The sequence below is a fragment of the Cebus imitator genome, unplaced genomic scaffold (assembly GCF_001604975.1).
Source record: "Cebus imitator isolate Cc_AM_T3 unplaced genomic scaffold, Cebus_imitator-1.0 Scaffold169, whole genome shotgun sequence".
Classification (NCBI taxonomy): Eukaryota; Metazoa; Chordata; class Mammalia; order Primates; family Cebidae; genus Cebus; species Cebus imitator.
This window is the reverse complement of record NW_016107484.1, coordinates 3257648-3279514: the sequence shown is the minus strand read 5'-3', so window position 1 is coordinate 3279514 and position 21867 is coordinate 3257648. Positions and strand designations below refer to the sequence as shown.

Sequence of the window (21867 nt, the reverse complement as noted above, 5' to 3'; positions counted from 1 at the left end):
TTGGGTTTGCACAGTTTATTGAGATAATCAATTGATTTAAGTTATTCCTTTGTTAACCAGAAAGCATCTCTGGAGAGAAAATGTACTCTCTGTATAGATACATAAAAATATATCAGTCATTCTGCGTCTCCCAGATGTGAACAGAATCACCCTCCTCACCCCCCACAGAGAGGTCTCAAGCCCCAGGGAACCTTTCCCTCCCCCTTTTGGGGGTTACCAGGGAAGTGGCAGGGACAGCCCCCAACTGCGGGGTGCATTCAGGTCTGAGGGGGAGGAAGGCTCACAGGGGCATCTCCTCGGCACCCTGCCGCAGCGCAGCGCGGGCTTCGGGGTATTTGTTCAGCAGCCTAGGGGGCTCCCCCAGCTCCCCCGCGCCCCGTGCTTCCTGGCTTGTTCCAGGGAACCCTGAGCCAAGTCTTCATCTGGCTCCCAGGCTTCATTCTTCCCACAACATCCCACAGGCAGGGGCGAGTCTGCGGCAGGAAGGAGTAACGGGCTGTCACTGCAGAATCCATCACGCACAGGAACGCAGGCTGAGGGCCGCAACCCGGTCCCCTGGTGTCTCTTTAAACCGACAGCTGAGCTCCGACTCCCTCAAGTTCAGACCTGGCCCCTCACAGGTGGCAGCATTTCCGAGAGCTTCACTGCCTCCGCTGGGCACTTTGATTTTGACATCAAGGGTTCTAGTCCTGGAGGCGGTGCAGGGATGGGTGTTAGCTGGGGGCGCCCCGCAGGTGAGGCTCCAAAGGCTGAGCACCAACCTTTCCACTTAGATGGGCAGTGCCCCGAATCTTCAACACTGGAGGGCACGAGACAGTGGTAAGGCCACAGCTCAAAGTATTTCTAGGCCTTCCCTGCCCCCAATATAACCAACCTCAGCCCTGGCATCAGCACCCAGCCTCTGCCCAACCTCATGGCTCAATCTGCCAGAGGTGGCTTAGCCACGGCTCCGGACCTCTTGGTGCAACCTGCACACGCATGAAAGGCCTGTTTGGGAAACACCCCAGGCCAGCAGCAGGGAAGCGAGGCACCCCCTTCCCTTACACACGGCCTTGGCCACCAGCCTGGGACACACAGGGTGGCAGGGCTCTCGGGGAGCTGCAGCTGCCCCCACCAGCTGAGGCTGGGATGCCTCTGTCCTTGCACTGCTCAGGGTGGTTCTCGGCTTCAAGGGCACGCCGTGGACCCATTCTTCTCCCCTGACCCTGGAGGTGGCCACCACCTAACAGCGCGTGCCTCTACTGCCTTTCTGGCTTAAGTGCTAAGAAAATAGGTACTTTTATTGAGTCCTTGACACCAAAATAAGGAGACACCCCACCCAGCCTGTGGGTCTGTCTCCTTCCACACGGGTCCTTGGCCTGGCGGCGTCCCCGCCTGCCGCCTGCCCCCTGCCCGAGTGCCAGGCCAAGCTCATCATGTCTATCCTCCTGGCCCCTCCAGCACCCCGGGCCGGCCCCAGCCCCATCAGAGCATGGCAGGGCCCAGGAGGCTGGGGGCAGGGTCCTGGCACAGCTGCAGCTGCACGCTGGCGGTGAACCAGCGGCTGGGCCGGCCCAGGCTGCAGTGCAGGGTGGTCCGGAAGGTGCTCCTGGCGTGCTTGGGGAAGATGATGGTAGTGCTGTGGAAGCGCAGGGCGCGTGGGCGCGGCTCCAGGGTCAGCTGGCTGCGGTACTTGCGCCACGTGCAGTTGGGCGCCGCCACGATGGTCTCGCTGTAGGCCGTGACGGTGGGCACGGGCGCATAGAAGACCTTGTCCTGGAAGTGCTTCTCCGAGGCGTACTTGATCTCAGAGTTGCAGCTGGAAAGGGCAGGGGGGACACAGAGTGAGCCCAGGAAGGGGGGGCAGCCCAGTGGCCTGCCCGCACCATGGACACCGAAGGGCCCGGGGAGACGCTCTGAAGAGCAATGGGTGTGGGCTGCTCTGAAATGTCAAGGTCAAGATGGTCAAAGAAGGGCTGAGGGACTGTTCTGGCTCCACAGAGACTATAGAGGCCAGACAGCTGGACCCAGTGCAGCGCCCCGGCTGATCCCGAGATGGGGAGAAAGTAAGCCAGGAGAGGGCCTTGTGGGGCGGATGGCAGAAACCGAGCCGGGCCGTGTGGGTCACGTGCTGGCGTCAAACCTGTGCCTCCCTCATGTTGACAGCTGTGCTGTCCCCATTCTTAGGAGTATCTGGGGGCTCATGGGCAGGACGTCCCCAGTCTCCTCTCAAATAAATAGGGCACGATATAAACAGCCAGCGACTCTGTTTGAGAGGCACCTGCCGCCTTTCAGTAAGTTTGAAATTCTATCAAAATACATTTCCCAAACACTTCAACACCCCTGGATGAGTGACTGATTAGTGACCCCCAGTTCCACGTCCAGAGCTTTAGGAAACCACACTGGAAGCTCTGGGAGGGAGAGAGTCCCCCCATCTCATTCCCCACTGAATCCCCACAAAAGACGTGTGATGGGATCAGAGGTCCCGAGCATCCGTCCTCCACCCTTGCTGGGCTTCTGATGATCTGATGTGGGCTTGAATCATTTTAAAAACTAGACAATGAGGGCTGCTTGGGGACTGAGAAATAATACAGAAGCAGGCCCGTTTGTCTCCTGGGACCATGTGCGTGGCTGGCAAGGGCAGCAGGCAGTAGGTCTCTGATGCTCGGCTGGCCCCACTCGACAGGGACAGGTGGATAGAGAGAGCCCCACAGATAACACGGGCAAGACTCTCAGACCCCGCACTCCACCTCTGGGAAGCCTGAGCCCCAGCAGCTTCAGATGTGGTGAGTTCCCAAGCAGGAATGCCTTCATTCAATTCAGATGCCACCTAAGATGTCATCTGCCTGAGAGGGCACCTGGCACACCTGCAGTGTAGTAGCTCATTGGCCTCAAGAACCTAAGTTATAGTCACAAATAATATGGAGCAGCTGAGTGTCCCCCTAACACGTGGATGACAGAGTGGAAAGGGGTCCTGAGTTGCCTGAATGGTTTGGTTGTGAACACCTAACAATCTGGCAGGGGCCAGGTGTGGTGACTCACACCTGTAATCCCATCACTTTGGGAGGCTGAGGCAGGAGGATCACTTGAGCCCAGGAGTTGGAGACCAGCCTGGGCAACATAGTGAGACCCCATCTGTACAAAAAATACAAAAATGAGCCAGGCATGGGGGCTCGCACCTGTAGTCTCAGCTGCTCGGGAGGCTGAGGGAGGAGGATTGCTTGAGCCCAGGAGGTTGAGGCTGTAGTGAGCCATGATTCCACCAATGCACTTCAGCCTGGGCGACACAGTGAGATCCCGTCTCAAAAAAAAATCTGGCAGGAAAAGGAAGGAGAGTTAGGGCGCACAAGTGGTTGTGTTTACAATTTTCCAAATTTTCTGGGATGTTGGATTTAAAATAAAAGAAGATAAATGGGCATGTCTGAATAGGCGTGGGGTGGGGGTGTGGGGTGGCTGCAGAGGGTCCCTTGGGGTCACAGTCTTCAAATCAGTTTTGTCTCTGGCCAAGACACGGCCATCCTCCCCAGGACGCAGCACCCAGAGGGGCTGCCTAGACAGTAGGGAGCCTCTTGGGCCCCCCAGCCTGGCCTAGTTCCCACCCCCACCCCACAAAAGAGTCAGGACCAGCCCCCAAGCCCCACCCCGTCCTCCGGCACAGAGCCCAGCAGCCCACTCACCGGATCTCATGCGTGGGTTCCGGATTCACTTTGATGCTCTCCCCGAAGAACACAGGCAGCATCCGGGGCCTCATCTCGGATGTGGGGGGATGTGGGGGCTGGGAGGGGGCCTGTGGGTAGAGCCAGGGATGCAGGGTTATGCAGCCCCTTGTCGCAGTGGCCTCAGCTCCCTACTGGGCACACAGGACAACCTGACACCCTGTGGCCCCGGCTTGGTCTGGAAGCTGTTTGTGGGGCCCATCAGGAAGCCCGCCCAGAGCCCCTCCCTGGGATCCAGGCATTCGGGGGTCTGCCCAGCTCCCCACTGCCAGCCTGCCCCCCAGTTCCCATTCTCAACAAGGGGCACAGCCATAGCCTCTCACTGCAACCTCCAGGCCACACCCACCCCGAGCCCGGGTCAGAGCCCTGCAGAACTGGGATCCCCTCTGTGCTCTGCGTGGGGCTGAAACCACGCTCAGCCTGGAGAAAGGATTCCCAGCCCTTCTTGGTGCCACCCAAGGCTCGGACAACCTCCAGAGGGGGAGAGACCCCGCCACACCTGTGTCTGTGGCACACCTGCCAGGGAGGGACACACAGGTGGGAGCTGGCCAGGCCTGTAGAGGGCATGGGAAGCCGGTCAGAGTGGCACATGTCTGCGGGAGGGCAGGGCAGGCCTACCCAGCATCCGCCTCTTCTAGAAATGGCACCGCGTCTCCCCGAGGACAAGGACTGGATTAGGCATGGGCGTGTAACCCACACTGGGCCAGTGAGAGCCCTGCCCAGGTTTTCCTCCAGAGCTGTGGGGACAGTCCCCCCACCCCCCGCCGAGGGAGGTAACAATGTGGGGGCTGGGGGTGGAAACCACGAGGAAATAGAGCTACACTGAGGAGAGCAGGGGTCAAAGACGGCGAAAGATCAAGTCTTGCCAACATTGTTCAAATGCCTGGGTCAAGCCACACCTGAAGCTGTCCCTAACTTGTGAGCACCAGCAAATCCATTTTGAGGCTTCAGACGATTTGAGCTGCCTTTCTGTCACTTCCAGCTAGAAGAATCTTGGCAAGGTAGGGAGAGAGAGTTCTATGGGAAAAGAAGCCATCTGCAGCCTCTTCAGAAAGAGCCCCTTCAGAGAGACACAAAGAAAGCACTCTCTGTTCCCCTCCCCAGCCCACCCCACAGCTCCACGCTGGGAAGTTCTTCCTCTGGTCTGTTTAAAAATCTGTCCGAAAATTCCACTCCCTGTGGAAGCAAAGACCTTCAGGGGCATGCCCCCTGCCTGGAGCTTAGGAAGTGCCTTAAGGACCCCACCCCACCCTGCGGTCCACCTCCCCCGCCCCCAGCTCAGCCCATTGCTGGTTCAGCTTCAAACTGGTTCTGGAAAAGCAGGCTTCAGGCCCCGCAGTCTCTCCTCAAGCCAACGCGGTGACACTCTGCCCTCCCCCAACTCTTCCCTCCCGAAGAGCTCCACCCCTCACAGACTCAGCTCACAGGCCTTCCCCCTCTGCCACCAGCCCAAGAAAAGCCCTATCCATCTACACTTGGGGGTCCTTCAGGGCCAGCCCAGCCAAGCGAGACTTTGAAGTAGAGATTTCACCCAGGGCAGGGCCAGGAGCCTCTGCTTCCAAAGCCTTTTTTTTTTTTCCCCAGGACAGGGTCTTGCTCTGTCACCCAGGCTGGAGTGCAGTGGTACAATCACGGCTCACTGCAGCCTCAAACTCCTGGGCTCAAGCGATCCTCCCACCTCAGCCTCCCACACAGCGGGCACTACAGGTGCATGCCACCATGCACCAGCCAATTTAAAAGACAATGCGTGCAGAGACAGAATCTCACTGTGCTGTCTAGGCTGGTCTCAAATTCCTTGGCTCAAGTGATCCTCCTACCTTGACCTCCCAAAGTGCTGGGATTATAGGTGTCAGCCACTGCGCCCGGCCCCCTAAAGCCGTTTAAGGCTGCCCTAGATGTTCCCCTTGGGTGCTGCTGGGACGCTCAAGTCATGGCCGACCCACAAGGAACACGTGGTGAGAGCCAAAGAGAAGCCCTGCTCTTCGATGCCACGGAGACTGGGGTTGTGTGTGACGAGGCATCCCCTCGCCTGACTCGCCCGTGCGGGGACAGCAGGGGGCCTGCAAGGCTGCTCCTAGGGCCTCTACTGGAACTACTCACGCCCGCACCAAGGCTCAGGGAGGTGAAGGGCAGGGCTTTAAATGACCCGCCTATTTTCAGATATCTTGTTCCTCACTGGGGTCATGCAGATTGGACCAGAGCATATGGCTGGCACAGCGCTGGAGATCACAGGAGTGCACGTGTGAAGACGTGCCTGCGGACACGCCAGAGGTCGTCCACCAGCGCACTCACTGCACTCTGTACCGCTGCTGCAGTGTAGACGGGGGGCCTCCTCGCCTCATGGAGCTTGCGGCCTGAGTTCCCACCACTCTCAACAGTGTCCCGCCAATGGACTAAGATGCCGACCGTCGGGAGGGCCGTGGTCATCAGGGTGCTGCGGGCATGAGAAGGGGCTTGACCCCAGGTCATGGGTAGGGCGTTCCTGCGCAGCGCCACGTGAGGTATGCTCTAGGGGTGAAATTCACTTGCAGTCCACAGGCCACAGGTCCTGCACTTTACTGTGTCCTGGAGTCCCCCATTAGTCACCGGGGCCACACAGCCACAGACAGCACCCAGGACACCCGCACACCCTCAGCCCCGCCTCCCCCCGTGTGTGGGCTCTAAGGATTCTAATACAGAGGCCACTAGCCGCATGGGGCCGGTCCACTTCAATCCATTACAATTCAGCAGGATGAAAAACGCCATCCTCAGTCCACCCGCCACACAAGGGCAGCTGTCTTGCTGGCCGGGGCGGGTCCAGAACACGCTCACTGTCACAGCAAGCGCCCTGCACTGGCTGCCCAGCGGGGAGGCAGGCCATGGGTGAGGCTCCCGCCGGCAGCCCAGCCCAGCCCCAAATGACCACTGCATGTTGTATGCTGAGACCCTCGAGCATACAAGACGTCCCCACCAACGGCCCTGCTCCCCGAGAGCCACTCAGGCCACTGGCTGGGCAGGCCCTGGGTTTGCCCCTGGCTCTGTCTGCCTGTGTCGGGAAGGGGAGGGCTGGAGGTGCTTGGGGTGGAGGCAGGCGTGGAGAGGGAGGCTGGGAGTTAATGAAGACCATGCTCCGTCCTCAAAGCAAGGAAGACCGCTTTGAAGCACCAAAAAGTGGCCAGATTTGCTGGCTCGGCTGCAGCCTTTCATCTGCTTGTTTGCTGATTGTATCTAACGTGGAGCATGCTCTGTACCTCCCAAGGAAATGCCAGACCGCCACAGCTATAGATCATCTGCGGATGCTTCGCCCTTTGCTCACCCCCACATCCCTGAGCTCAGGCTTCCCTGTTTACAAACTCGATAAATAGTGTGGGTCTCCTGCTCCGGGCCTTCACATCCTCCCGCTCGCCCACCCCTGGGATCCCGCCTTTACGCACACTTACTCTTGTCTCTTAATGTCTTTGTCTCCGCTGACCTCGTAACTTCCTAGTTACAAGGGGGTTGGCTCTCCAACCGGTAGGGACCCAAGGGAGGTCACAGTGTAGTCTGAAACCTGCAGACCCTCTCCCCGGAAGGTGCAGCATGGCCTAGCAGGGTTAGGAGGAGACGGGCCCACAGACAAGCAGCGAGAGTCAAAGCACGAACACCAAAAACGCAGCCAGAGGTGGCTTTCCAAGGACAAGCGCAGGGTGGGTCAGATACGGTCCCCGCAAGCCCATGTCCACGCAGACCCTGCGGACGGGGTCTTATTTGGAATGGAGGCTCCTGTGATAAGTTCATCCTGGAGGAGGGCGGGCCCTAACGCCCACGACTGGTGCCCTACAAGAAGGGCAGACACAGGCCAGGCGCGGCGGCTCACGCCTGTAATCCCAGCACTGTGGGAGGCCGAGGCAAGTGGATCACCTGAGGTCAGGAGTTTGAGACCAGCCTGGCCAACAGGGTGAAACCCTGTCTCTACTAAAAATACAAAAATTAGCCAGGAGTGGTAGTGCACGCCCACAATCCCAGCTACCAGTGAGGCTGAGGCAGGAGAATCACTTGAACCCACGAGGCGGAGGTTGCAATGAGCTGAGATCACGCCACTGCACTCCAGCCTGGGCAACGGAGTGAGACTCTGTCCCCACTCCCCACCTCCACAAGAGAAGAGCGGACAGACGCACAGGGATGACGTGGAGGCGGGGATGGCAAGGGCGCAACCACGAACACGGAGCTCCTGCAGCCACCAGCAGCCGGAGAGGCAGGAAGAACTCTCCCCCGGGGCCCTCTGCAGCAGTGTGGCCCTGCCCACACCTGGATTGGAAGTTCCAGCCTCCAGAACTGTTAGAGAATAGAGATCTATGGTTCCAAGCCACCCAGTCTGCAGCACATTTTTACAGCAGCTCTCGGAAGATCACATAAAAAGGCCACATTCTAAAAGTCAAGACAGGAGCGGCCCCTGAGGCCTGCGCCTCCCATCTCTCCAGGAAGGCACCAGGGCTGGCTAAGGCCCCGGGGGGTCCCAGGCCTGTCCTCCTCCCGTCTTGATCAGGGACCGCGGATGGGAAGTCTGGTGAAACCAGTTTATCTCGGGAGTCTTCCCAGGGAAGGGGGAGAGAAGGGCCAAACGGGACAGCCAGGCAAGGCGGAAACACAGCTGTGACCAGCCTGGCCCCATCACACCGGGGGTGCAGGAGTGTGACTGCCCCGTCCCACCAGAGAGAGCTGGCTGCTGGCTACTGGCTGCCCCACTTCTGGGGGTGGGAGTCACCTTCCGGGAGAAGAAGCGCCCTTTCCCCCAAGGACAGCTCTCTGGTGAAGGGGACAGCTGCCAGCCATGGGCAGCCAGGGTTCACAGCCACTGGGGACTGGGGCCGTGGGGCAGTCACGGGGACATGGCACTGAGCGGGTTTTGCTTGCGCATCTATTTCTAGGTTTTCGGCCCTCTCCCCACTCTTTGGCCCTACCCAGATCATGAGGCCCTGCAGGTGGGAGGCAGGGTCTCCATTCCTTACACTCCAGCGTCTGGCTCATGGTGATGCTCAGTGCTTGGTTCCTGGCTGAAGAGGGGACAGCTGGCTCCCACCAGGGACAGCAGGCGGTGGGGACCCTGTTCCTCCAGGCTGGTGCTCACGCCTGGGCTGCAAAGGGCCAGTCCTGTAACCATGGTGACCACAGGCGCACTGGCCTCGGGCAGAGGGAGTGGAGGGAGGGCAAGGCAAGAACCCTGAACTCAGAGCCAAGTCCTGCTCGGGGCCCGGCTTGATGTTTCCTCCACCTGTCCCTCCCCACCGCCTCCATGCCCACCTGGACAATGAGGACGGAGAGTTTTTTAACGCTCTCACTGCTCTGGGCACTCACCACATAGCCTACTCATCTGATCCTTCTAAAAACTCCAGCATGCAGCTGCTAGCAGCACCCCCATTTTCCAAATGTGGAAACTGAGGCCCAGAGTGGCTAAGTCACTTGCCCAAGGCCACACAGCTGGAAGAGGCAGACTGGGGTTGGAACACTGGCAGTGGGACTCCAGGGCCTGGGTCCTCACCCTTGTTCCTCCACTGCCTCCCATGCCCAGAGGCCTGTCCCATCCCTGCCCCTCAGCCCCAGGCTGAGTGAGGAACCCATCAGGACACAGGCTCAAGGCATCCCACTTGCCTCTGCCCGTTTTCCTCTCGCCCCTTGCCTGTGACCCGAGGCCACCTCTGTGCTCCTGCCCTTTCCTGCTGCACGGGTTCCTTCTCACTTGGCCTGGTGAGAGCCACTCAGCTGTCCGCTCCCTGTCTTAGGATCATCCTCTGCGGGGACCTGACAGCTCTATCTACTGGCCTTCTCTGCAGTAACCCCTTTGTGTGTCTGTCAGCCCTAGAGAAGCAGCTCTCTAAGGTTGGAGCTCAGGACTGGCACCTCTCCCACCCTGCATTTTGGGGAGGAGAGACCCCACACCTGCAAAGCAGCCCCTGCCCCAACCCAGAGAGCCCTGAGGCTCTGTCTTCAGCCTGAGACAGCCTGAGACATGCCTGTCTTCAAGTCCGGCTCCAGGCTGTGGACAAACGTCACCAGCAGCCGCATCCCTGCCGGTCATGGTTACCCCAAAACAAGGGACCACAGGGAGAGGATCGAGGACTGCAGAAGCAGGAAGTTCCTCAAACCCCCAGCAGCTGGTCTCAAGGTGGCCCCATCTCTCCCTAGCATTGATACGGAGTGAGTGGCCCAAAAAAGAGGCAGCTGCCACCTTCCTGGGTGTGGCACTCTGAACAACGGCCCCCAAAGATGTCCACATCCTAATCCCTGGGACCTGGGAATCTCTGCAAAAAGGAATTTGCAGATGTGATTAAGGATTCTGAGGTGGGATATGGTCCTGTGTCATCCAGGTGGGCCAGATGTCATCACCGAGTCCTCATAAAAGGGAGGCAGGGGTCAGAGTTGGAGAGAGGCCGGAAGATGCCGTGCTGCTGGCTTTGATGGGGCCACAAGCCAAGGAGCACAGGCCCCGTTAGAAGCCAGAACAGGCCCAGGAACAGACTCTAACAGGCGCAGGAACGGACTCTCTCTGAGCCTCCAGAAGGGACCAGCCCTGCCGGCGCTTTGATTCTGGGACTCCTGGCCTCCGGAGCTGGAGATGGTAACAATTTCGTGCAGTCTGAAGCCACTGTGTTTGGCAATTGGCTGTAGCAGCTGTAAGAAGCGACTAAGCTGTGTGACTCAGGTCAGTGACTTCCTGCTCTGGGCCACCACCGCCTCCGCATCTCTGAAGTGGGGCGACAGGACCCGCCCCCCAGGCTTCGGTGCGGCTGAGTCAGAGCCGGCGGCCACGGGGAACAGTGCCCAGCCCGGGGGTGGCACTGGGTGCCGGTGGGCCCGCAGGAGAGGGGTCCTCCTTTCCCATGAAGGTCAGGGTGGAGGCGCCGCCCAGCTCACACCCTTTGAACCTAAAACAACGCTTCTCCTTCCTTTCAGAAGCAAGCATCATCTCAGGACGCTCACTTCAGAAAACAAGGCCGTGGCAAGGCAGGCCCGTCATCATGTCCCATAGCTCACTGTCAGCAGCGCTGACCCCGCCGCACGACCCCATGTGACCCTGTGTTTCTAGAAATCATTTGTCTCCCCAGAAGATGTTATCGGCGGCCCAGCATTTTCCCAAGTGTAGGCAGGTGTTTGTTTGTTGAGCACCTACTGTGTGCTCGGCCTGGCAGGAGTGCCATGAGGTCCAGAAACCCCCAGAGCCCTTCTCCCACAGAGGGGGTGACGTGCAGCCACAGGAGAGGAGAGAGGCCGACACCGGTGTGGAAGGGGACATGGACACAGATGCTAAGGTTTTGGGAGGCGTTCCTTCTGTCCAGACACATGGAAGGGCTGGAGGGAGAGACAGGCAGCCTGCCGCTGGCATTGTCCACCCTGACGCTGCTGGGAAGGGCAAAATCCTCCCCCTCGAGCAGGGAGCGCTGATTTCAGAGGCAAAGCCTTTGTGCTGTGACAGAGTCCCGCTCCAGCATCCGTCTTGGGTCCACCCAGAACGAAGACACCGCCAAACCCTCAGGATACCGCCACACCCGGAGCATGGGTGCCGGCGAAGCCAGCCCCATTCCGCGGGGTCCCCGCCTGGCTGCCAGGCAGCAGACAAGAAGCAGGAAGGCCCAGGAAGCTGGAGCTCTAGGCACCATTTGCCAAAGGTCCCCGCTGAAAAAAACACCTAAAATCCACTCAAGCTGGAAGGGCTGCGCAGGAGATACCGGACGCCACGAAAGCCCACACAGACGCAGGCCAGCGTCCAGCGGGGCTGGGTGCCGAGGTGGCTCGGGAAGTCCCCACCAAGGCCCGGACACTCCCTCAGGGCTGCAGGCCTAGACACCACGGGAAGACAGTGGCAGCCACCAGTTCATCCCTAAGCTCGGAGCTTCGTCATTCTGATTTGAACATGCAAATGGTCATGGCACCCCGAGGACTCCAGCCAGCCTGGGGATGGACAAGGGAAGTGCCTCTCACGGCCAAGAAGGTGGCCTGCAGCCCTGGAGGTGCAGCTCTCAGCCATGTGGGACCGAGATACTCCCAAAGCCTGGGTCACTGTCCCACGGGGGCTGTCCGGGCAGGGGAGGGCTGGGGAGATCCGGCACACGCACACGGAGACCTGTCACTGCTCACCCGCCCTGGCCACATGGCCACCATGAGCACGGGAAGCCCCGAGACAGGCTGGATCCCACCCCACCCCGGCCAGTCCGTTGCTCAGATGCCATCCTTCCCTGCCCCCTGGGAGGGACGACAGAGCTGGCCCAGGCCTGGGTTCCCGGCTCCTCCAGGGTCCAGGGCAAGCCTGTTATAGCCTGGGGAGGCTGGGCTGACTTCCAGGCTCCTGGGAAGCAGCACAGGTGTAGGAGGGCAGGACAGGCCCCGGAGGGTGCTGGTCCCTGAGGACCCCTGTGCCCACCAGGTCCCACCTGCCTTGCCCAGGACCCTTCCTTGGGAGCCACTGGGGCGGGGATGAATACTCGGCGGCTGGAAGTCAAAGTACACAGGGCTCTGCAGGGCTCTTCCCGGCTCCCTGCCCTTCCTGGCTACCTCGCAGGCCATTGCCCTCAGGCCGGCGAAGAAACATAACTGCTCTGCTGTTGAGAGCTCAGTACCTCACGGTGACGGCCTGCCAGACCTGGGATTCGGGCCTGGCTGGGCAGGGACTCACAGGGAGGCACAGCCTGGGTGACACAGGGCCACCCACAGATCCTACGGCCCAGTTCAGTGTACCATGAGCTTTCACACAGGAGCCAACCAGCGGCCCATCAGTGCAGGAGTAGGAAGCAGGAGGAGGTACCCAGAGCCCCCCGTTGCTGCTCCTGGAGACAGCAGGACAGCCAGGAAGCCCCACACGGGCCGCAGGAGGCGTCCTTACCCAAGTCACATGGAGCCTTGCAACAGCTACCCCTGACCTTGGCCCCTGACCTCCCTCTGCTGCTATCAGAACTTGATTGGGATGTAACTGGTGATCGGAGACCAAAGCGCACGGGCTGGGCTAAGGCTAATCTTGACCATCACCCACGAGGAAGACGAACCAAGGAGGGCACATTCAACCACCAAGAATCCCCAACCTTCTGATGACAACCTTGGCTACTGACAAATCCTGGGGCAGGGGCAGGCGCAGGGGTGGGTCTTTCTTGATCTCCCCCAATGTGGCACCTTGGGGCACCTGAATGTGGTTGTGGAAAGGACACAGTCTGTTTGAGGGGATCCCAGGAGACCCCAAGTGGAGGCTGCTTCCTGGAGAGCCATGAACCATCAAGAGCCCAGGATCTGACACCCCAAGCAGAGAAACGGTGAGCAAACGCGAACATTGCCGCTTGGAGGCAGTGCTCCGGCTGGGCTCCCTCCCGAGACGCGTGGGCCAGCTGCACCTGTCAGCAACACGGGTATGGCCTGCCTTGTGTCCCCCTCAAAGATAAGTTCAAGTCCTAGGTACCTGTAACTATGACCTTACTTGGAAAGAGGATGTCTGCACATGTGATCAAGTTAAGATGAGTCAGACTCGGTCAGGGTCACCCTGATCCAAGGGCTGGTGTCCTATAAGAAGAGGTAATCTGGACATAGGGACGCACACAGAGACAAGAAGGCCACATAAAGCCAGGCAGAGACAGGAGGGGTGCGGCCAGCAGCTAGAAGAGGCAGGAGGACAGACCCCTCCCCCGACCCAGAGCCTCCAGAGGAGCATGCCCCTGCTGGCAGCGTGATTTCAGACTTCCTGGCCTCTGGAACTGTGAGAAGATGAATTTCTTCTGTGTTAAGCCACCCAGTCTGTGGCACTTTGACGGCAGCTCTGGGAAGCGAATACAGGGACCCACAGTTCTGCCAGTCAATAACAGTCGGGGCCTCCAACCAAGGGCACAAGAATCCCCTTGCGCAGGCTGCAGGGCTTGGGGCAGGATCTCTCCCTTCCCCCAGACACTCAGAACACTGGCCTTTCCCAAAGATACCGCTCACAATGGCCAGGTGGCCTCCCAGATGGGGACGCCCTCTCTGTTCACAAGAACGGAGAGCCCAGACCCTGCCCTTACAAAGGCCAGATCAGCTGCAAGGTGGACAAATACCCCTCTGGATTTCTGTGCGTCCTAAGATACAGAAGGCACATCAGGAGCTGTCTGCAGCCCATGTACCATCCCCCACAGGGAGGCCGAGCACTGGAGGGCAGACAGGATAGACCCACCTGTCCCCAGGAAAGCTGCCCCAGGAAAGCTGCCCCTGGAAAGCTGCCCCAGGAAAGCTGCCCCAGGAAAGCTGCCCCTGGTCTGTGTGGTGGCATTTTCCCCATGCTGGTGGCTCCCTTGTTTCCAGAGCACCTGTAAGGCCGTGAGCCTATTTGTCTTCTTTTCACACTAAAGCTACAGACACAGCTGAGTTTCCCAGTCAAGTGGCCCAGCCCCTGAGACCAGGGCTGTCAGATACTTTGCTGAATTTCCGCTGGAGGCCAGTCCACTGGGGGTAGAGCAGAGGCGGCTGGAAGGAGGCGCCAGAGCTTCCGGCTTTCCCTACCGGCCACCCACAGCCTCCCTTTCTGCAAACAGGCTCCTCCCTCCCATCTTGTCCGGACACACCTGGCTGTCTTCCACCTTAGCTTGCTCAGACACCTTTACAGGAACACGCCTGTGAGCCTGCCGGTATTGGGGGGCTGATCCCTGTTTTCCTAAGTCCATCTGTTCAGCCATCTGTTCATCCATTCATCCTTCCATCCATCTATTCATCCATTCATCCATCCATCCATCTTCTGTCCATCCATCCATCCATCCACCCTTCTGTCCATCCACCCTTCTGTCCATCCATCCATCCATCTACCCTTCCATCCATCCACCCTTCTGTCCATCCATCCATCCAATTTGTCCATCCATCCATCCATCTTCTGTCCATCCATCCATCCATCTTCTGTCCATCCATCCATCCATCCACCCTTCTGTCCATCCACCCTTCTGTCCATCCAACCATCCATCTACCCTTCCATCCATCCACCCTTCTGTCCATCCCTCCATCCACCCTTCTGTCCATCCATCCATCCTATTTGTCCATCCATCCATCCATCTTCTGTCCATCCCTCCATTTCTCCCGACCCCAGCACTACCTCCCTCGCCCCCTTTCCTCTCTCATACTCAGTTTCATCATCACAGACCAGAAGCAGAAATGAGAAAATTCAAGATTCCCAAGAGTCCCAGCCAAGGTCCAAAGGGACAACTGAGACCACAGGCAGTCTCAAAAGAGCTGGGCACCCCCAGGGAGCTTTCAAGGCTGGGCTTCTCTTGGAATCTGGGTCCAGGGATCCAGCATGTCTTCCCTAGGGAAGCTCTCCCGCGCGCTATTCAGAAGTCCACCCACTGCCTAAACAGGGAGAGATTGGATGGAGGGAGGGAGGCCTGAAGGTGACAGAGCCCAGGCCACCAGCTGTGGGTGCAGCCCAGGGACAGCGGCCCCATCTCTGCATCTGAGAGGCACCAACAGCTCGGCTGTCACCTCCTGCCATTGCCCCATAACGGGCTGAGTCCTTTGCCTGCTACAGGGGGGCTATTCCCTTGAACTTGCACCCTAGAGAATACAACATAAGACCCTGAATGCCACTTTCCGTCTCTCTGAGGGCAGTAAGATGGCACAGGGCTATGTCTCCAAACTGCCCATAGTAACTTAGGGAGACTGGTCTGTCCCAAAGCCATCCTCACTCCTCCACGATGCCAACCCCTAAATGCCCATAGCAGGGCAGCGCAGGGCAGGGAGGAGAAGAAGGGCAATGGGTGTTTGCTCAATCTGCAGTGACGGTCCAGGCCCTGGGAGCGCAAAGGCAGCAGAGGCAGCATCCGTCCTGCTCCGCTGTGTCCCTCACCCGCCCAGCTTTCAACAGCTGCGGCTGACAAATGGCCGTCAGTCAACAAGTGGATAAGAAAACTGTGGTCTATATACACCATGGAATACTATTTAGCCACAAAAAGGAATGAAATAACGGCATTCGCAGCAACCCGATGGAGCTGGAGACCGTTATTCTAAGTAACTCAGGGGTGGAAAACCACACATCCTGCGTCCTCACTCATAGAGGGGAGCTAAGCTCCGAGGATGCAAAGGCATAAGAACGACATGGTGGACTTTGGGGACTCAGGGAAAGAGTGGGAGGGGGTGAAGGATAAAGGACTACACATTGGGTTCAGTGTGCATTGCTCGGGTGACAGGTGCACCAAAATCTCACAAATCACCACTCATGTAACCAAACACCGCCTGTTTGCTCAAAACCTATGGCAGTCAAACATTAAAAAATAAATTGAGAGAGAGATCCAAGGTGGCTGATCACTAGCAGCTCGGGATTGTAGCTCCCAGTGAAAGTGCAGAGGACGAGAGGACGCCACACTTTCAGACAAATTTTTGTTGCTGACAGACCAGGACTTTCCCAGCAGAGGAGCCCCATGGGTCGCCAGCGTGACTCTTGTGGCTGGCATGACAGTTCTCGGTGCAGAGTAAACGGGACTGGGTCCCCTTTTGGCCAACGTTTGGAGCTCTGGGAAGGCAGAGTCGCCTATTCAGCTGATTGAAAAAGGGACTCAAGAAGGAAGCCAGACCGTAGATTCCCAGGCAGAAAAGCACCACAAATCCTAACGCCGCTGTTTTGGCCGGCGCAGTGGGTTGCTCAGATTTTGGCGCTGGGAATCAACAAGTTGGATGTCCACTCAGAGACCTAATTTGAAAGTCGGTAATTACAAAGACGACAGGTGGATAGATTTACAATGATGGGAAGAAACCAGCGTAAAAAGGCTGAGAATACCCAAAATCAGAATGCCTCTCCCTCCACAGAGGATCACAGTTCCTCATCAACAAGGGAGCAAGGCCTGATGGAGAACGAGTGCGTTCCATTAACAGATTTAGGCTTCAGAAAGTGGATAATAAGAAACTTCTGTGAGTTAAAAGAACATGTTCTAGCCCAATGTAAAGAAACTAAGAACCTTGAAAAAAGTTTGATGAAATCCTAACAAGAATGGACAATCTAGAGAGGAATATAAGTGAATTAATGGAACTGAAGAATACAATACGAGAACTTCGCGAAGTATGCACAGGTGTTAACAGTCGAATTGATCAAGCAGAAGAAAGGATATCAGAGGTCGAAGACCAACTTAATGAAATGAAACGAGAAGACAAGATTCAAGAAGAAAGAGTAAAAAGGAATGAGCAAAGTCTCCAAGAAATATGGGACTATGTGAAAAGACCTAACTTACGACTGATAGGTGTACCTGAATGTCATGAAGAGAATGAATCCAAGTTGGAAAATATTCTTCAGGATATTATTCAGGAAAACTTTCCTAATGTAGTAAAGCAGGAAAAAACTCCAAGTAATTCAGAGAACACCACAAAGATATTCCTCAAGTAGAACAACTCCAAGACACATAATCGCTAGATTGACTAGGGTTGAAATAAAGGAGAAAATTCTAAGGGCAGCCAGAGAGAAAGGTCAGGTTACCCGTAAAGGGAAGCCTATCAGACTCACAGCAGACCTCTCAGCAGAAACCCTACAAGCTAGAAGAGAGTGGGGGTCAATATTCAATATCCTCAAAGAAAAGAACTTTCAACCCAGAATCTCATATCCAGCCAAATTAAGCTTCATAAATGAAGGAAAAATAAAATTTTTCACGAACAAGCAAGCACTCAGAGATTTCATCACCACCAGGCCTGCTTTACAAGAGCTTCTGAAAGAAGCACTATACACAGAAAGGAACAACCAGTATCAGTCATCCCAAAAACTTACCAAAAGGTAAAGAGTATCTCCATAATGAAGAATCTATATCAACTAGTGGGCAAAATAGCCAGCTAGCATTAAATGACAATATTAAACTCACAAATATCAATATTAATCCTAAATTTAAATGGATTAAATGCCCCAATCAAAAACACAGGCAAATTGAATAAAAAGTCAAAACCCATCAGTTCTCTGTATCTGGATCCATCTCATAAGCAAGGACACAAAAAGACTCAAAACAAGGGGTTGGTGGAAGACTTGCCAATCAAATGGAAAGCAAAAAAAAAAAAAAAAGAGAACAGGAGTTGCAATTTTCGTCTCTGACAAAATGGACTTTAATAGTAACAAAGACTAAAAGAAACAAGGAAGGACATTACGTAATGGCAAAAGGATCAATGCAACAACAGGAGTCAATGATCATCAATATATGTGCACCCAATATAGGAGCACCCAGATACATAAGACAAGTTCTTGATGACTTATAAAGAGACTTGGACTCCCGCACAATAATAGCGGGAGACTTTGACACCACATTGCTAATATTCGACGGATCAACGAGATAGAAAATTAACAGGGACATCTATGATTTGAACTCAGACCTGGAACAAGTAAACTCAGTGAATATTTATAGAATTCTTCACCCCAGGTCCACAGAACATACTTTTTTTTTTTCAGTATCATATTACACCTATTTTGAAAGTGACCACATAATCAGAAATAAATCACTCTTCAGCATTTGCATAGCATTTCACAGATTTAAATGAAATACTGGTTGGCTGTTTGTTATTTTCTTCCCTTATTCCTTCCTGTCTCCACTGTTAAGCCCGATTATCGGCATAAAAGAGGTGTTTAATACCTATTTTTAGATTGCATTCCAGCCTGGGCAACAGAGCAAGACCCCTGTTCTCTCTCCCCCTTTCTCTTTCTCTTTCTTTTTTCTCTTTTTCATTCTTTTTTTCTTTCTTTTTGTCTTTCTTTTTCTTCCTTTCTAGAAAAAATAAATAAATAAATAGATTTTTTTAAAATTTGTGGGCTGAATGCAGCTGACAGACAATCCCCCCCGGACGCCAGGTCCAGAGGGCAGGCTCCGCTGTCCTGGGCCACACGGCAGGCGGGACACATCCGATGCTGATGAAAAAGCCGCGTTCGGAGACCCAGACAGCACCCGTCTCAGTCACGCCTCTCGTTTGAGTTCTGATTTGGGGAGTGCGGAAGTTCATGATGCTTTTTTCAAAATAAAAATAAAACAGTCACAATTTTTTTTTTTTTTTTTTTTTTTTTTTTTTTTTGAGAGAGTGTCTCACTCTGTCACCCAGGCTGGAGTGCAGTGGCACAATCTTGGCTCACTGCAACTTCCACCTCCCAGGTTCAAACAATTCTCTTGCCTCGGCCTCCCAAGTAGCTGGGATTACAGGCACCCGCCACCACTCCCGGCTAATTTTTGTATTTTTAGTAGAGATGGGGTTTCACCATCTTGGCCAGGCCGATCTTGAACTCTTGACCTCGTAATCCACCCACCTCGGCCTCCCAAAGTTCTCGGATTACAGACATGAGCCATCGCACCTGGCCACAGTACTTTTTAAAAGACCAAATGGAATTTTAAGTTTTGGCCTTAGCTTTGCCTAGAAGTCACTGACCTGGCCTCTCCCGGTCCCCAACGCTCCCTGCCCCTCCGGTGGCCCCTGCTGCCTCTCTGTGGCTCCTTGAGGCATTTGGTTATACGCATAAGTTCTTTAGTGGTGATTTCTGAGATTTTGGTGCACCTATCACCTGGACAGGCCACGCCTGGCTTGCTCCTTCCTCAGGACCTTTGCACGTGCCATTCTCTCGGGCTGAGCACACCTCAGCCCTAGCACTGTAAAGTTCACTCCCTGAGTGTGTGGAGGTTTCTATTACCCATCACCTCTCTGTCCACCTGCCTTAAGCTCCCCGCTCAACCAGCTCTGGCCTTAAGGGCACTTCTGCGTCCACTTGGGGCCACCACACATACTTCAGCTGGTGGCTGTGTCTCTACCACGAGGATGCCAGTCCATGAGGGCAGGGCCCTTCCGTGTCTTGCTCACTGCTGTGTCCTCCATGTACCCAAACAGAGCGAGGCACACAGTAGATGTCAGTAAGTGCCAGGGGACCCAATGCCTGACTCTAGGCTCTCCCTTTGGTTTGGGAGTGCTGGGGAACGCTCCCACCTTTGCTCCAAGAGTAAGCATGAAAAGCCCATGGTGACTGGGGAGGGGGGTTATTCATATCCAGCCTGGTCCCCAAGGCCTTTGATATCTTGGGGGGTGATCTTGCAGACAGCAGCTGCCCAGGTCAGCTGCAAGGTGGTTTGGCTTGGGAGTGACAGAGAACATTCCCACTGCCTGAGTGGGGGCGTCCAGGAGGCAAGTCCAGCTTACTCTTTAATGCACATCCGTCCAGCCTCCTAAAGCAGGTGACAGGTGGTGAGGACCTCAGTGGCTCAGATTTGGGGCCAGGACTGCAGTCCACTCCAGCAGCTGAAGGATATGCCACCAACTTTGATCAGAAAGGTGGTGTCTGTCACTGGATATCAGAACAAAGCCATCCACCCTGCAAAACGCAGTCTGAACTCCAGGCCCCTATGGAAAACCGGCACCACCCACCCCAGCCTATTCCTCAGGCGTTGGAAAGCATCAGCCGTGAGGCGCAGGAGACAGTATGGGGAGCTGATATTTTGCCCACATCTGCACCTAGAAAGTGCTCTCCCTGAGTTATCCGTGAACACAGGGCGGTTAAACACCACTCAGCAAAGTTTAGCAGGAGTTAATGTGGAGGTGGGGCCGTGTAGGGTGGGCAATGGGTGGGTGGGCATGGCCACAGCAACAAGCCCCAAAGCTGAGAAGAGGTGGCACCAGGCAATATATTCTTTTTCAGTAACAGCAGCCCTCCAAACCTGGCAGGCACACAAGAGTTCTGTTTGAAAAAAAAAAATCACAGGTAGTTAATGAGCTGCACAGTGAAATGGGGGATAGCAGGAGGTTGAAGGGCAGGCTCTCAGCCACACTCCCTGGGTTCTAGCCCAGCACAGCCACTTCCTGGCTGGGCAACTTCGGGCAGGTAGCTAACCTCCTCTGTGCCCTGGCTTTCCCCTCCGGAAAACAGGGCTAATTCGAGTGTAGCCTTCATGGGAATATTGTGAAAATTAAATGAATCGATGTAAATAAAGAGCTTAAGACAGTTGTCCTGGCACGCGGTACAAACTCTCCAAATGCCAGGTATCATTACCCATGAGGAAGCAGCCCCAGGCTTTGCTTTTAAGCCAAATTAAAAGATCAGGGCAGCACAGTTCCATACCTGGCATCTAGTGAGCAGGAAGGAGAAAAAATAAAGTCGAGCAGAACAGCCAAGACAAGTAAGCCAGCCATGCAATTCTTGCGGCAGCCACGGGCTGGCCTGCATGGCAGAGAACGCTTCCAGAAAACACTCTGTAAGGAGGCTTCTGGGTCATGGAAGGCACCGAAGAGAAGGCGGGTTCCCCATCCTTTTTCTCCAAGCCCCACTCTGCAAGGCACCACGGGGATTCGGTCCCAACGTGTGCAGCCCAAATACACGACAGTGCCAAGTCCCAGGCGCTCTGGCAGGGAAGCTGGCCCTGTTTAGACAGCAAGATCAGGTTCGCCACAAACAGCCTTGGTCACCTCTAGCAACTCCTGGAAGTCCTCACTGCCCCTTCCACACGCCAGGCTCCCTTAAAGAGACCAAAGTTCAAGTTCGCTGCATGATTTGCTCTAAGATAGCGACTCCCAGACTCGGCTGAACGTGACAATAACCCCGGGAGACTGAAAACTCCTGATGGCGAGCCGCACCCCCTATCAATTCAGTGAGACCATCCGGGGGGTGAGTGTGGGTATAGTTTAAAGATTCTCCAAGTGATTCCAATGGGCAGCCAAGTTAGGGACCCACTAGGCTAAGAAACAAGCAAGGCAGGAATGAAGGTCAAGTCATGAGGTTTGAGGTGGCGGGACCGCTCCTTTCTCCTGTGGGGAGGAGGATTTTGTGCTGGGGGGAGGCCTTTTTTGCCCTGTGAGTGCCAGGCAGGCATCCCAGGGCCCTAGGAAAGTGGAGCGGAGCCAGCACACACGCCCCAGCAGACAAGCTGTTAAAGTGGGCAGGGCACAGCCGAGAGGGGGCAGGGCTGGGGAAATGGCACTAGGACTGTGGCTACCTCCACTCATTTCAACTTGTCATTTCCTCAAACTGCAGAGGCGCCTGCTCTGCCCGCATGGCTTCCCTGCCTGCCAGGGGGGTGTCCAGTCTCCAGCTGGGTCCCCACCGGAGTCCACCCCCAAGCTGGGCTGAGTCTGGCAGGAGACAAACTTTCGAGTTTCCTGACCCGGGGATCCAGCCTCCCCCGCCCGCCTCAGCTCCACGTCAACATGCCTTAACATCCCGGGAAGGAAGGGATCCTGTCTGGGTTTGGTTATAAAAAAAAGAAAAGAAAAGAAAAGAAAGAAAGAAAGAAAGAAA

The 21867-nt window shown here is 55.8% G+C and overlaps 1 protein-coding gene across 1 annotated transcript in view; it reads right to left on the bottom strand.

The window, feature by feature from the left end:
• Nucleotides 1–21867, bottom strand: part of RFLNA (refilin A) — a 23307-nt gene continuing 1440 nt past the window's right edge. The window contains exons 2-3 of the mRNA XM_017544444.2: nucleotides 3657–3766; nucleotides 1–1798 (exon numbers count right to left, since the gene is read on the bottom strand). Coding sequence (XP_017399933.1) covers nucleotides 1465–1798; nucleotides 3657–3766 — 444 coding nt within the window. The 3' untranslated portion in view covers nucleotides 1–1464. The remainder of the gene's footprint in view (nucleotides 1799–3656; nucleotides 3767–21867) is intronic.